This window comes from Gorilla gorilla, chromosome 9 (genome assembly GCF_029281585.2).
Source record: "Gorilla gorilla gorilla isolate KB3781 chromosome 9, NHGRI_mGorGor1-v2.1_pri, whole genome shotgun sequence".
Lineage (NCBI taxonomy): Eukaryota > Metazoa > Chordata > Mammalia > Primates > Hominidae > Gorilla > Gorilla gorilla.
The window spans coordinates 63,774,380-63,789,439 of record NC_073233.2 but is presented as its reverse complement, the minus strand read 5'-3'; the positions used below and the strand labels follow the sequence as shown (position 1 = coordinate 63,789,439).

At 33.8% G+C, this 15,060-nt stretch overlaps 1 protein-coding gene across 1 annotated transcript; it reads left to right on the top strand.

Moving 5' to 3' along the window:
- Positions 1 to 9,554: 9,554 nt before the first annotated feature.
- On the top strand, positions 9,555 to 10,502 carry OR8J3 (olfactory receptor family 8 subfamily J member 3). Its single transcript, XM_004051119.3, has one exon. It carries the CDS (start codon positions 9,555 to 9,557, stop codon positions 10,500 to 10,502), a length of 948 nt encoding a protein of 315 aa, XP_004051167.3.
- The last annotated feature ends 4,558 nt before the right edge of the window (positions 10,503 to 15,060 follow it).

Genomic DNA, 15,060 nt, shown 5'->3' with positions numbered 1-15,060 from the left:
GGGTGGAGTCGCCTTTCTCTTTCTTGGGGAAAAAAAAAAAAAAAAAAATTTTGAACAGGTGGGATTGAGATCCTGATGGATTTCTTCAAAGAATTGTAACAGGATATACAACATGGTTTTACCAGTATGGCCCTGAAGATAAAGCACATGAGATAAAAATTATAACAGGAGATAAAACATGGTTTCAGTAGTATGGCCCTGAAGATAAAGCACAATCAATCCAATGACTGCCAATAGGGGGAAGTGTTTCAGACAAAGCAAAAGCAGACAGGTCAAGAGAAAACATCATGGCAATGGTTTTTTTGAGACACTCTAAGCATTTTGCTTGTTGGTTTTCCAGAGGGACAAAGAAGATAGTATCTGCTTATTATAACTATGTTTTGACAGAGAGTTAGCCAAAGTTTTAGCAGTCAAATACACAGGAGAGCTTTACCAGAAAGTCGTTCTCCACCAAGACAAGGCTCCTACTCATTACTCTCATCAAACAAGGGCAATTTTGTGATAGTTTTGATGGAAAACCATTAGGCATCCATCCTACTGTCTGATTTGGCTCCTTACGACGTTTTTTTTTGGTTTCCTAATCTTCAAAATTCTATAATGGAAACCCATTTTGTTTCAATTAATAATGTAAAAAACAATGTATTGACATGGGTAAATTTCCAAAACAGACAGTCCGTTAGACATGAACTAATTTTGACTGGTGTCATCACTTACAAAAAGTGTCTTGAACTTGATGGCATTCACATTAAAAAAAAGTTTATATTTTATTGTTACCCTTTAATTCAATTTTGCCATGAGCTTTTATTCCTCTTTATGTTATTTCACCATGAAAAAGATAAAAATCCCATTATTTGCAACAACATGAATAGAACTGGAGTACATTATGTTAAATGCAATTAAAGCTCAGACTTCACCACTATGCAATATATCCACGCAACAAAACTGCACTTGGACCCCTTAAATTCCTACAAATAAACAAAAAATGTTCTGAAGAGATGAGATATATTTTTCCACACCAAAATAAAGGTAAAAGAATCCAGAAGTCTTCAGAGGAAGGTAATAACTAACGTTGGAAATGGAGAAAAGCTAACAAACACTAGAAGAATTCTTAGCAAAATTTAAAAACTTCAAAGTGGTAAGATTGGTGATGGAAATCTGAATTCCTTTCATCAATCCAGTGTACCTCCTATTCTACAATAAACCCTATGATGGCAGGCCCTGAGATTTTGCAAATTCAAAATAAAGTTTCCAAAAGGAGTTTCTTTCTAGTTATTACTTGTAAGACAGGAAGAGGCCAGAAAGGAAGAGTGAGGCTCTACGGAGAAACAGAAGATGGCTTCATCTGGGAAGAAGGTTGTAAGTGGCTCACTAGCTCTCCTGTATTGTACTCCCCTTCTGTCCTCATTCCCTGGACAAGGTGGAACAGCCTATACATAGGAATTATCAGATCTTAGAATCGCTACCACCTGCCAAAGGTAGCTCCAGGCTCCAGCTGCTCCAGAATGCAGATGTGGACCAAGGGGTTGTCTCCCAAAAGTTTCTACCTGATAGTTGTGCAGGCTGATGATGGCATTCCGTTAAATTATAATTCTATTCTTCATTTTATCTAACTAAATATTTTGAAATCCAATTACCCTTCCGATTGAAAAGTATCCAGGCTTTCACTGAGTTAACAGTGAATGTGATAAGAGGAGAATCCAAGAGATTAGGAAAAAGCCACTTCATTATTTTTAATTAGACCAGTTCCACTTTGATTGACTGACTGCATGTTAATTTTGTTAAATGGAGAGGCTGTACTTGTTACAGAAATATTTGTAAATCACAGTGTTATACTCTATAAATACCAAAAATAATTGCATAATTCCAGAAATAAGATATTAATTCGTGATGTAATACATTTAATATGTATTATGTATACATATGCAATATGTCAATTATATGTGTGTAAATATCTATTATGTAATATGCATTATGAATACGTTTATATATATATGTATCTATGTATTTACAGACTGGGTCTCACTCTGTTGCTCAAGCTGGAGTGCAATGGCACAACTTCACTGCAGCCTGGAACTCCTGGGCTCAAGCAATCCTCCCACCTCAGCCTCCTGAGTAGCTTGGATTATAGGTGTAAGCCACCGCACCAAGCAAATAAATATTTGTGTATGCTTTATAGATGTTATTATCTCCATATCATTATATAAAAGGAAATAAAGTACATAAAATAAATTATCACAAACTATGTTTATTAAATATAAATAATTTATTTTAGCCAAATATAATCATTTATTTAGCCATAAATATAAATCATTTATTTTAAACACATCTTGTGTGTCTTGACACTTATACTGATTTGGAAGTTTACTTCAAGAAAATATACTTACAACTTGAGACATAAATATAAATATTTATTTACAATAAAAATATAATTTAATTTTTTCAATTTCAAATTAATAGTCAAAAATCATAAGATCTATAACTACAATAATTTTATTTTATTCATTTATTTTTTTTTGAGATGGAGTTTCGCACTTGTTGCCTAGGCTGGAGTGCAAGAGTATGATCTTGGCTCACTGCAACTTCTGCCTCCCAGGTTCAAATGATTCTCCAGCTTCAGCCTCCTGAGTAGCTGGGATTACAGGCACCCACCACCACATCTGGCTAATTTTTTTGTATTTTTAGTAGAGATGGCATTTCACCATGTTGGACAGGCTGGTCTCAAACTCTTGACCTCAGGTGATCCACCTGCCTCGGCCTCCCAAAGTACTGAGATTACAGGTGTGAGCCATCACGCCTATTCATGAAATTCCAGAAACATCTCTGCATACTACATGGTAAGTGTATTCTGGGTAGTCATTTCTGCACCAGAATAGATAGCATTATTCAATAATAAATGTCATTGATTTTTGAACTATATGAATATACCCACTAAACATCAAGTAAAGTATCATTAACTCAATCTCCTGTTGCTTGTACCCTACAAATGCCTGAAGACATGATAATGCACTATGATATCAGTTAAAGTGTGATAGGTGATAGTCAGAATGGGAAGAAAGGTGGGCTTAATTGATTGTGGTTAAAATATCTTGCTTTTGCAACTTTGGCAAAGATGTATTTCATTGTGAGTTCATTACTAAAGTCCCACCCAGGGAGCAGAGAGGGTCCTAGATCTTAACATTTATTAGCTGCATGGTATCCCTGACTCTTTAAGAATATTAAAATTGCACCAAAATTGTCAAACATAATAGAAATGTACTAAAGAAAAACTGTGATACCATTATGTAGAGGAAATAAAGTCTAATATTCATATATTGATACACATAGAGCTTTGCTATCAATTGATATGCACATTCTATTAAGAATTTAATCTATGCTGTATCAATGCAATATGTTATATTTATCCCTGCATTTGAAAAGTAGAAGATTCTATCATTTATTTTAGTTTTAGAATCAGATGTTTAGAATTAGTTATTTATATTAAGTTATATTCTATAACCTATTTTAAATAAAAAAAATCTGTTCTGTTCACAAATATAATAAATTGTTCGGGTGATACTAAATGAAAGCTTATATTACCCGTTTCTTCCAAAAAGGTGTAATTGGACTAAAAGGGGAAAAATAATCTAACAGTGAAGACTGACTTTAATGAAGTCACAGGATGCCTCAGAATTCCAAGTAGCTGCGATTACAACAGACATGCACCACCATGTCTGGCTAATTTTTGTATTTTTAGTAGAGACGGGGTTTTACCATGTTGGCCAGGCTGGTCTCGAACTCCTCACCCCAAGTGATCCACCCATCTTGGCCTTCCAAAGTACTGGGATTACAGGCATGAGACACTGTGCCCAGCCAGCTTAACTCTTTGTGACGTCTCCCTCATCACCTACCTGATCACAATGATGAGCAACCTGGGCATGAACATTTTGACCAAACTAGACTTCCACCTATACACACCTGTTGTATATTTCTAATCAAACACATATTTTTCATTGATTTGAGCAATTTTATTGTTATTTACGCTAAGAAAAGGTTAAATTTTGTTGTGGATCAAAATAATATTTTCTATGAATGATGCATGTGCCACACATATGACTTTCTTATGTTCATCATCACTGAACTTTTAATCTTGGTAACCATGGCCTATGACTGCTATGTCTAACCCTTTGTTTTACATTATTATCATGTGTCTGTGACTGTAACATGTGCTGATGAGCATTCCATATCTCTGTAATACATTTCAATCTCTAATGATCACAATGACCTTTTTTTGACCTTCTGTAGCTTTATCATCAGTCATTTCTATTGTTATGATGTTCTCTTCTTCCATATGCTATGCTCAAATGCACAGGAAAGAGAATTGCTGGTCACACTGCTTACAGCATTTAATTTGATCCCTACCTCCTGGTATTGCTAGTGTTAAACATTCTGATTTTGTTAGCCATATGTTGAATGCATTCTGCACTGGGCAGGAAAAAAGCTTTCTCCATGTGTGGTTCTCATCTTACAATGGTGGTTATGTTCTATGGATCTCTACTTTTTGATATGGATAAATGGCCTCCTTGTTCTACACTTTAATGATCCTCAGGTTTAACCCCTTGATCTACAGCTTTAGCAACTTAGGGGTTAAAAATGTCTTTTATAGAGTCTTTAAGAATTAGTGCAAACTTTGTCTTTACAGTACACTATGGAACATTGTTCCAATAAATTATGAGAAACTATTTATCACTTGATAGTGTTTCTAATAGATATAATTACATTCTTTACGACTCTACAAAAAGAACCATTTTAACACTTCAAAAATAGATTGTTCTCATTATAATCTGCCAATTAACCCTCATATTATAGAATTCAATTAAAATACCACTTCCTTCCAAAATGTCTTTCTTCTGATTTACTATTTTCTTTAGTGATCTCATACCTCATATTCTACCATTGGAACACACATTAAGCTACATTTTAGTAAGCTATATCTTTATGTTGTAGGGGTTTTGCCTTTTTTTAAAATAGGATGTACATTCTCAATCTTGTTTTAATTTTATTTAAACAAAGTGAGTCAGACTCGTGCAGATAGCATATATTTGGATCACGTGATTTTTTTGGTTTGTTTAATTTATTCTGTCAATTTCTTTCTTTTAATTGGAGAATGTAATCCATATCCATTTAAAGTTACCACAGATAATGGAGAACATCCTTTTGGTATATTGCTATCTGTTTCCTATAGGTCCTATCCTTATTGTTGGTCATCCTTTCCTGCATAAGTTTTCTTGAGATTTTGGCTGAACCCTAGACTTGTGCATGACATAAAGCTGTTAAAAGAATGACCAGGAAATTGTACGTTGAAACATTTCATAGAAACTACACAGGGCAGGAAGACATTAGAATTCTAAAAAGTCATAGTGGAAAGTCCTTTTACAAGACATAGACATCCAGTAGAAATCTCAGAAATAAAGCTATTTTAAACCCCTTTGCCAGCTTGAAAACAAGTCTCGAATAGAGTCAACTGATAGCTGTTTGATAGCACGACAAGGTGACTAAAGTCAATAATTACTTGTACATTTTAAAACATTTATCATTCTTTTGGGAAAACAAATAAAAATAAAACACAGCAATTATTCTTATAAAATTTACAATATTCAACATCCAATCACAAATTCTAGCCCTATGAGAAAGCAGCAATGTGCAACCTTCAAAATGTTATTATAGATGTTGGATATACTGAATGATTTAGCACAAATACCAACACTGTGAGAAATAAATGAAATTCAAAATGTCAGATGGGACTTCGAGAGATGAAAATACAATATTACATATGAACATTTATTGAGTAAAAAACATACACTGAAAAAGAAAAGACGTGACTTGTCACAATAGACACTCAAAATGAAGCCAGAGAGAAACATAACACTAAAAACAAAACCCACGGAAACAGTCTCAGTCAACTATAGAACAATAACAAGATACCTACCACATGTTTAATTATAAGGTCTAAGTGGAAAGAAAAAACTATATTATAGGACAAGAAACAGGGAAAAAGATGTTGGTCAGAATTTCTAAGTTTATTTTTTAATAATGATGAAGTTATAACAGGATAAAATAACTCCAAGCAAAATAAACAGAAAGAAAATGATGCCAAAGTGCTTCACCATCAATTATAAAAAAATTACAAAAAATTTAATTATAAAAAATTATTAAAAATTCTTCAAAATTGCTAGTGATAAAAGATATATTATAAACGAATGAAGAAATGTTTACCACTGATATATTGGCAGAAAAAATAAAAGTCATGACACTATGACACTTTCTTTGTTTTTTGTTTTTTTTTTTGAGACCGAGTCTCCCTCTGTTGCCCAGGCTGGAGTGCAGTGGTGCCATCTCGGCTCACTGCAAGCTCTGCCTCCTGAATTCACGCCATTCTCCTGCCTCAGCCTCCCAAGTCGCTGGGACTACAGGCGCCCGGCACCACGCCAGGCTAATTTTTTTATTTTTAGTAGAGACGGGGTTTCACCATGTTAGCCAGGATGGTCTCGATCTCCTGACCTCGTGATCCGCCCGCCTTGGCCTCCCAAAGTGCTGGGATATCAGGCGTGAGCCACCGTGCCCAGCCAAAGTCATGACACTTTTTTATGTCAACCAATAACTATATGTCTGGTAGAATTATACCATAATCACCAAAAGTATTCTTTGTCAATGGATATTGTATTATCAAATTTTGCATGTTTTTTTCTAGAAAATTTTTTTTCATTTACTAACAAATTGCATATGTGGGTGTCTGTGTGTGGTATACTTAATATGAGCAAAATACTGTGTAACTGAAATGCTGACAAAGTCATATTTATAATTTCCTGTGTTTACTCATATTGCATAATTCAATTATTCAGTTAGACTGAAACATAAAATATTATGACTTTTTCTAATGGAAAATTCTGAGAATAATTAACAAATATCCAAGGCACGCTCCCTCAGGTAATCATGTACAATTTTTTATCCTTGAATCAGATTGAAACTTCAACCAAATGAGTCTCAAGGGTTTTAGAAAAAAACCTTAAATCTATTCTGTAGCCACCTGTGAGGGCTAAAGAAGTAGAAAGCAAAGCAGATTCTCTGTTGAAGTAAGTAGAAACATTGATCATTGACAATTTTTAAGGGCAGAATTTAAACTAGGTTATCACCAAAGATGTTGAAGGCCCCTATACTCTGCAAAACTATTTCCTCCCTTGCAATATAGGGCTATTAACTTAATGTTTCATGCTTTTCATCTATTTTTAACAAGGATCTTTGTCTATCATCATTTACCTAGTGCCCCTCCTGTCCTATTCTCATTTCCTATCTATGCACGTTACAGCATTTATGAGAACATATTCTAAAGGCAGGATAACTTTATCTGAATGAAGAACAGATGTGGCATAGGCCATATTTTTTCCCAGATATGCATTTTCAAGAAATTAATTCTTGCCTGGAATCCTGGAATGCCCTTCCTGTGACTGATTAAATAGCTGATTCCTTCTCTACCTTTAGGTTTCAATTCAAATGCCACCTTCTCAGAAGAGCCTTCCTTGTAAAAGTATTAACATTAATATTCCATGTGATAGTACTCTCTCAGGTTATCCTAGTATATTATCTTGTTTGTTTTACTTATTATGCTTATTTAAATCTGCAATTATTGTGTTTATATGCCTTCTTAACAGATTTTTCTCTTCCCTATCATTACAATAACATATTCATGATCTGAGGGTCAGGTAATTTATCTGAAGCTCGAACATAGCCTGGAACAAAGTAGAATTTTAATAAATATGTGGAAAATAAGAGGATAATTCACAGAACCCAAAGGAAAAATTTATGCTTGGTATCATCAAACAAACTGGTACCAGATATCCAACAACGTTAGGAGTCATTTTGGTGTTATTTCTCTGTTTTTTTAAAAAAGTAGTCACTTCTTTATTTTTTCTCACTGTAGAATAATCATTTGTTTTTCTTTCTATTCTATCTCTTTTAGAAGGAGAGAAAATGTGAATAGCTCTGGGCTTTTAAAATTCAGATCTGTGTGATAATATATTCTTAACTTTCTGGAACTTAATTGTGAACTTTAAAATAAAGAACTATATGATAAGACTTATTTGGACCAGGTGCCCACCACTGGAACTATCAATTGTGACTCCAACAGGACATGAATTCACTTAGTTAGGGGCAAATAATCATGATTAAAATATACAACTCTAGGAAAGTGTTCATCCATACTAAAATAGCACGCTGAATCTATGGCAAATACATGCAACATAATTATCATAAAAACTCTCAAAATGAAGGTGTTTATTCCTGTTACAATAATATAGATATCAAAAAACGTAAAAAAAAACAAATCAGCTAAAATTAAGAGCAAGTGTATTGTGTAAATTTAAGAAATATAACATTTTATAAACAAAAAAATTGATTTAAAAGAAAAATCATGAAAAAAACACGGAGAATTGTACGAACTTTTAGCACAAGGAAAAGAATAGTCATGAGAGGGAAGAAATAGAAAGTAGTACCCAGGAAAGCATAATGTCGAGGAATTACAAAAATGATAAAAATCTTACTGATTTTTTTTTTTTGAGACGGAGTCCCGCTCTGTCGCCCAGGCTGGAGTGCACTGGCGCAATCTCGGCTCACTGCAAGCTCCGCCTCCCGGGTTCACGCCATTCTCCTGCCTCAGCCTACCGAGTAGCTGGGACTATAGGCGCCCGCCACGATGCACGGCATTTTTTTTTTTTTTTTTTTTTTTTTTTGTATTTTTAGTAGAGAGGGATTTCACTGTGTTAGCCAGGATGGTCTCCATCTCCTGACCTCATGATCTGCCCGCCTCGGCCTCCCAAAGTGCTGGGATTACCGGCTTGAGCCACCACGCCTGCACAAAATTTTACTGATATTATTTATGGAAACCTAAGAAGAGAAACAGCTACCTGAAAAATAGATCTGAAGAGATTTATCCATGTATTTTTGTTTGAGTTAATAAAATGGAAAGAGAAAAAGTAGTAAACAAACATGCATGTTGTAATTTGCAAGCTCAATATAGATCTAATACATGTTATAAAAGGATATAATTCTTAAAATGAAGAGTAAAGTACCTATTCTTGAGGCAAAGGAAGAATTATCAGATTAGGAAATTGCAAGTAGCCATTGGATTATTTGGCGATATACAATTTCTTCAGCCTTTCTCATGATCAGTGCAAAAATCATCAGATACATCCTGGCTTCAAATGTTTCTAAGCTAAGAACATATTATTAATTCAATTACACTGCAAGGCAGTAAACCCTCAAAGTGTTGCAGGATGCTGAAACAACTATTTACTTTGCCATACTAAATTTACCATACTTGCTTTACTCTCTCCCAAGTGATTGCAAAGCTGATTTATTAGACTGAGAATACTGAGTTTAATAACTGAATTAGATTAATACATGACAAGAAGATCACACCCAGGAATTGTCCTTGCCATCTAGTAGAAGTCCTAGAAAATGATTCCTTAACGTCTATAACCACTTATTTTCTTCCTCAAACAGATGAATTTCCAAACTCTGACATGGCTCCTGAAAATTTCACCAGGGTCACTGAGTTTATTCTCACAGGTGTCTCTAGCTGTCCAGAGCTCCAGATTCCCCTTTTCCTGGTCTTCCTGGTGCTCTATGTGCTGACCATGGCAGGGAACCTGGGCATTATCACCCTCACCGGTGTTGACTCTCGACTTCAAACCCCCATGTACTTTTTCCTGCGACATCTAGCTATCATCAATCTTGGCAACTCTACTGTCATTGCCCCTAAAATGCTGATGAACTTTTTAGTAAAGAAGAAAACTACCTCATTCTATGAATGTGCCACCCAACTGGGAGGGTTCTTGTTCTTTATTGTATCGGAGGTAATGATGCTGGCTGTGATGGCATATGACCGCTATGTGGCCATTTGTAACCCTCTGCTCTACGTGGTGGTGGTGTCTCGGCGGCTCTGCCTCCTGCTGGTCTCCCTCACGTACCTCTATGGCTTTTCTACAGCTATTGTGGTTTCACCTTGTATATTCTCTGTGTCTTATTGCTCTTCTAATATAATCAATCATTTTTACTGTGATATTGCACCTCTGTTAGCATTATCTTGCTCTGATACTTACATGCCAGAAACAATAGTCTTTATATCTGCAGCAACAAATTTGGTTTTTTCCATGATTACAGTTCTAGTATCTTATTTCAATATTGTTTTGTCCATTCTAAGGATACGTTCACCAGAAGGAAGGAAAAAAGCCTTTTCCACCTGCGCTTCGCATATGATAGCAGTCACGGTTTTCTATGGGACAATGCTATTCATGTATTTGCAGCCCCAAACCAACCACTCATTGGATACTGATAAGATGGCTTCTGTGTTTTACACATTGGTGATTCCTATGCTGAATCCCTTGATCTACAGCCTGAGGAATAATGATGTAAAGGTTGCCTTAAAGAAATTCATGGAAAATCCATGTTACTCCTTTAAATCAATGTAATTTTAGAGCTCTATAAATAAATGAAGAGATAGTTCATGTAACCTGCCATTATGTAAGAGAAGTAAAAGTAAGTTTACAACAATCCTAAGAATTACCAAGAGGTAAGATTTAAAGAGCATTGAATTAAAAAAAAAAATACATGGAAACATTTTGAGTTATGAGAGTAATACAAAACAAAAATATTATTTATTAACTTTGCCCAGAAATAATCAGGTAACCAGTTTGAATAAAATATTTTCAGGAGTAAGGAGCATATCAGTTTTTAAAAGGTTAAGTTTTAACAGAGCAACAAAATATGAACAAGAGAATTAAAGTGAATATTTTTCATTCTGTGGACTCCTTTTTTTCTTTCTGGGCATGGTTGGTAGAGTGGATGCCTGCATCATGAAAAACTGTAACTACAGATGACTAAAATCCTTTTTACAACAAAGTCAGCAAATTTGAACTGACAACAATATTTAAAATAAAGCTCTTTAACTCTTTTTTAATATTGTTTGAATAAACAATAAAGACATACTATCAATTAATACATATTTTAAATCCTCATCATATAATTGAAAATATTTTATTCCAATTAATATATTTTCTGCAATTTTTAAATAAAATGCTCAGATTACTATCATTGAATGTGCTTTTATACTGGGTTTGCTTTGTAAACATCAGATTTTATAAAAATTTCCTTTTCTCCTTCCTCTAAATATCATTCATCCTTCATAGGTAAAACAAATGTTCTATTTTTGTATATTAATAAACTTAAAAAAACTTGTTCATGGGAGTTTCTTACATCATTAGAAATATTTTTTGAATTTTAATTTTTTTCTGATAGTTTTTGATCAGTAAGTGTACACTTACACCTATTGTACAACTTATAATATATAAGAGTAGTCAGACTATATCCCAGACTTATCAAATAAAAATCATAAGGCAAAAGTCAAAAAACTCATATTATAAGTGCCAATGGGGATTCTGGCATTGAAACTTAAGAATATATTGTTACATAAAAAGAACTAGACTGGAAGATACATATGGAAGATTATGTTGACATTCTATGTGTGTGTTCAGTTTACTTGTAAGTAGGTTCCAGTGTTAAAGAGTTCCTTCAGGACTAAAGGACCAAAGAAACTAAATCTTCAGCCATGAATAATTATGAATAATTATGATATTAAAAAGGAAATAAAACACAACTCTACAGGACAAAATTAGACTCAAGTAACTGGAAAAGTAATGATTGGATCTCTTTTAATTTGCCTCACTGTTGAGATATTCAGTCTACTTTTTACGCCAATCTTTCTTCCACTTGGTGAAAGAATGAAAAGGCAGGAAAAAGCTATCTTGTTTGCATAAGATGAGATTTTTGAGGTAACATAATCACTTTTCCACAGTCCCAAATTCATTTCCATTTTTATTGTATATTACATTTCCATCATAATTTTTTTTTATAAAAAGTCATCTTTGGATTCCACTGAATACGATTTCTAGTTAGGCCTTCTATTGAACAATGGAATAATATAACCACATGTTTAATAACAAAATTTGTTCCACCAAACTCAGTTTTTATAAACTATTAACAAGGTCCTCAAATGACGATTTTTAGATTTAGGAAGAAACGCTAGAAGACCATAAAATTGTTTGTAGCCAAATATGACAAATGAAATATAATGAATTTTACCAGATCTATTATATATTGATGTCAGGTTTTTAATTAAATTTTCAACCCTAAATATTATAATGCAATGAAAGTTTATCAGTTGAAAAATCATTGGTTTACCTAGTGCGATAATAAATGAATGGAGTACTATTTATGTGTATGCATGTAATAATCTGGGAATTCCTAATGAAGAAGAATTATCCTTCTTAGAAATTAATTTGCCAGAAATGTTTGGGCATCTATACTAGCCTGGTATTGTGAAGAGTATTCCAGAAAATATGACTTTATTTTGATGCTAAAGTAGGGAAAAATATTAAAACACTGAGCGCTTAATGATAAAGTCACTTCAGATATATGTTTTTTTCCTTTTTAATAAATTTTGTGTTATGCAAACTAAAGGTGCTATGAGTACAACTTTATTTGGAAGGAGATTTCTGGGTATCTTAATCTTCAGAGGTTTCTTCATAAAAATATTCAATCCTGTCTGTTTTACATGTCCTGTCTTCTGTGGATCTCCACACTTAGGTGTCCTCTATTACTTTCATTTATTGCCCAGCTTTTTTTAAAAAAGTATTGCATATTTTTTTAAATGCAATGTTTATAGTAATGAAATGATTCACTATGAATTTACCATATATATATATGTATATATATATATAAGTGTTTATCCACCACTATTGATATTGCAAATAAAAAAGCAGGTTTATAAAAATATTATTTATTAAAGGAAATGAGAATTTTGAGCTAGGAAGGAGTGAATCCTTACAATGGTAAGTCAAAGAGATGTTGTTTCCTGCCAAATGATGTGATGTGAGAAGATGTGACCAAAGATGATATCAAGGATGAAAAGCTAAAATGCCAATAAGAATGGAGTGAGATGGAAAAACAAAATGTAGGAGATGGAAAACAGAGGTGGAGCAAATGAAGACACTTTGGTATGAAGTGTCCTGTGCTGTACCCTCTATGCATTCACTTCATAAATATCTATTAAGGACCATGTACAGTCTGAAAGACATAATGCAAGACTATCATATTACAGTGACAAGAACTTTGACAGAAGAAGATTGTGTAGAATTTCTGTATTGTGACTTGGGCCATAGAGATTAGGAAAGAACCAGAAACCAACATATCAAACTTAGAAAACTCCCTTACAGCCACTAGGATCATCTTCTGATGATTACTAGAGACTAGCACTGTTCTTTGTGACCTACTTATAACTATAGAGAGCAACCACAAAGCTCTTAAACATACCAGAATAAAATTGGAAATAAACTTAACCAAAGAAGTAAAATATCTCTACAATGTAAACTATAAAACATTGATGAAATAAATTGAAAAGGATACAAGAAAATCTAAAGATACACCATGTTCATGGATTGAAATAATCAATTATTATTAAGATGTTCATACAATCCAACACAATCTACAGATTAAAGCAATTCCTATCAAAATACCCATGCCATTCTTCACAGAAAGAGAGCGAAAATCGAAAAGTTTATACACCAAAGTGCATATCTTGCTTTCCACCATTTTGCTTCATATCCTGCTTACCCCAAAGGATTTGGAAACATTTTTACATTTATCCACATAGGTGTCTTAATTTTCCTAAAGAAACATCCCCACTCCCCAGAGGTGCCAAATAAATATTTATTGAAATCCATGTCATGATGAATTTTCTGCCTGCCAAAAATAATCATTACCTTATTGCAGTAGGAGGGGGAGGCTTTAAATTTAGAGATACAGATTTTTCTGGAAGAGGACTTCCCATGTGGATTCAGCTTGTGGATTGTATGTCAATTGTCTTTTTTCTTGGAAATAAATTAATTTGCTCATTTAAAAAAATGATGCAGGAAGCATACGAGTACTTTTTCTCTGAGCAACTTGGCTTTTTAAGTTTCTGTTATGCTTCAGTCATTACATCCAAAATGTTTGGGAGTTTCTTGCACAAAAAAAAAAAAATTAACCTTCAATGCACATACTACTCAGTTAGGCTGCTCTCTCACCTTCATGACCACCAACTGCTTGCTCTAGCTTTCATGGCCTGTGATCAGTACCTGGTCATTTGTAACCCTCCCTTGTATATGGTCACCATGTCCCCCCCAGGAGTCTGCATTCAGCTTATGCCTGCGTCCTATAGCTATAGCTTCCTGATGACATTTTCACATTATCCTCAGCTTTTGCCTCCCTTATTGCCCCTCTGTATCATTGATGTTCAATGGAAGCCTGTTCCTTATGTACTTAATGCTCAGAAAATTCTCTTGACACAGACAGGATGGCCTCTGTCTTCTACACAGCAGTCATTCCCATGTTGAACCCTTTGATCTGGAGCCTCAGGAACAAGGATGTGAAAGATGCCCTGAGGAAAGTCATTGTCAACAGAAACCAGGCATTATTTTGTTCATAAAATTAAGGAACAAACTTGAAAAAACAAAGGCATACATTCCTTCTGATCTGTTTTCTCCCTGTTAATAAAATTCATATAGATCTTAGTTGTCAACCAATAAAGATCTGCTCACTGTAAAGTGAAATAGTTCTCTTGTGTTCCTTGTAGGCAAATAATTACAATTACATGTAGAAGGTACCATAACAATTTACATCAAATTCTATTGCACACATAAATATACGTATATTTTTAAAATTGATTATCTCATCTGATAGCTACAAAACTATGTACTTGTCAAGAATACACAGAAGCAAAGGCATCCAGAACACCAAGTTTAAAGATTATTGGAGTGCTTTAATAATATATTGATAGGGGTAGCTTAACAAAAGACTTAAAATTAAATTCAAATGATATATTTCAAATTAAGTTGAATAATATTTTCCAATTAAATTACAATAAACTTAGACTAGTGGTTTTGACTAGAAGTGAGTTTCCCCACTAGAAAACATTTGGCAATTTCTGTAAAT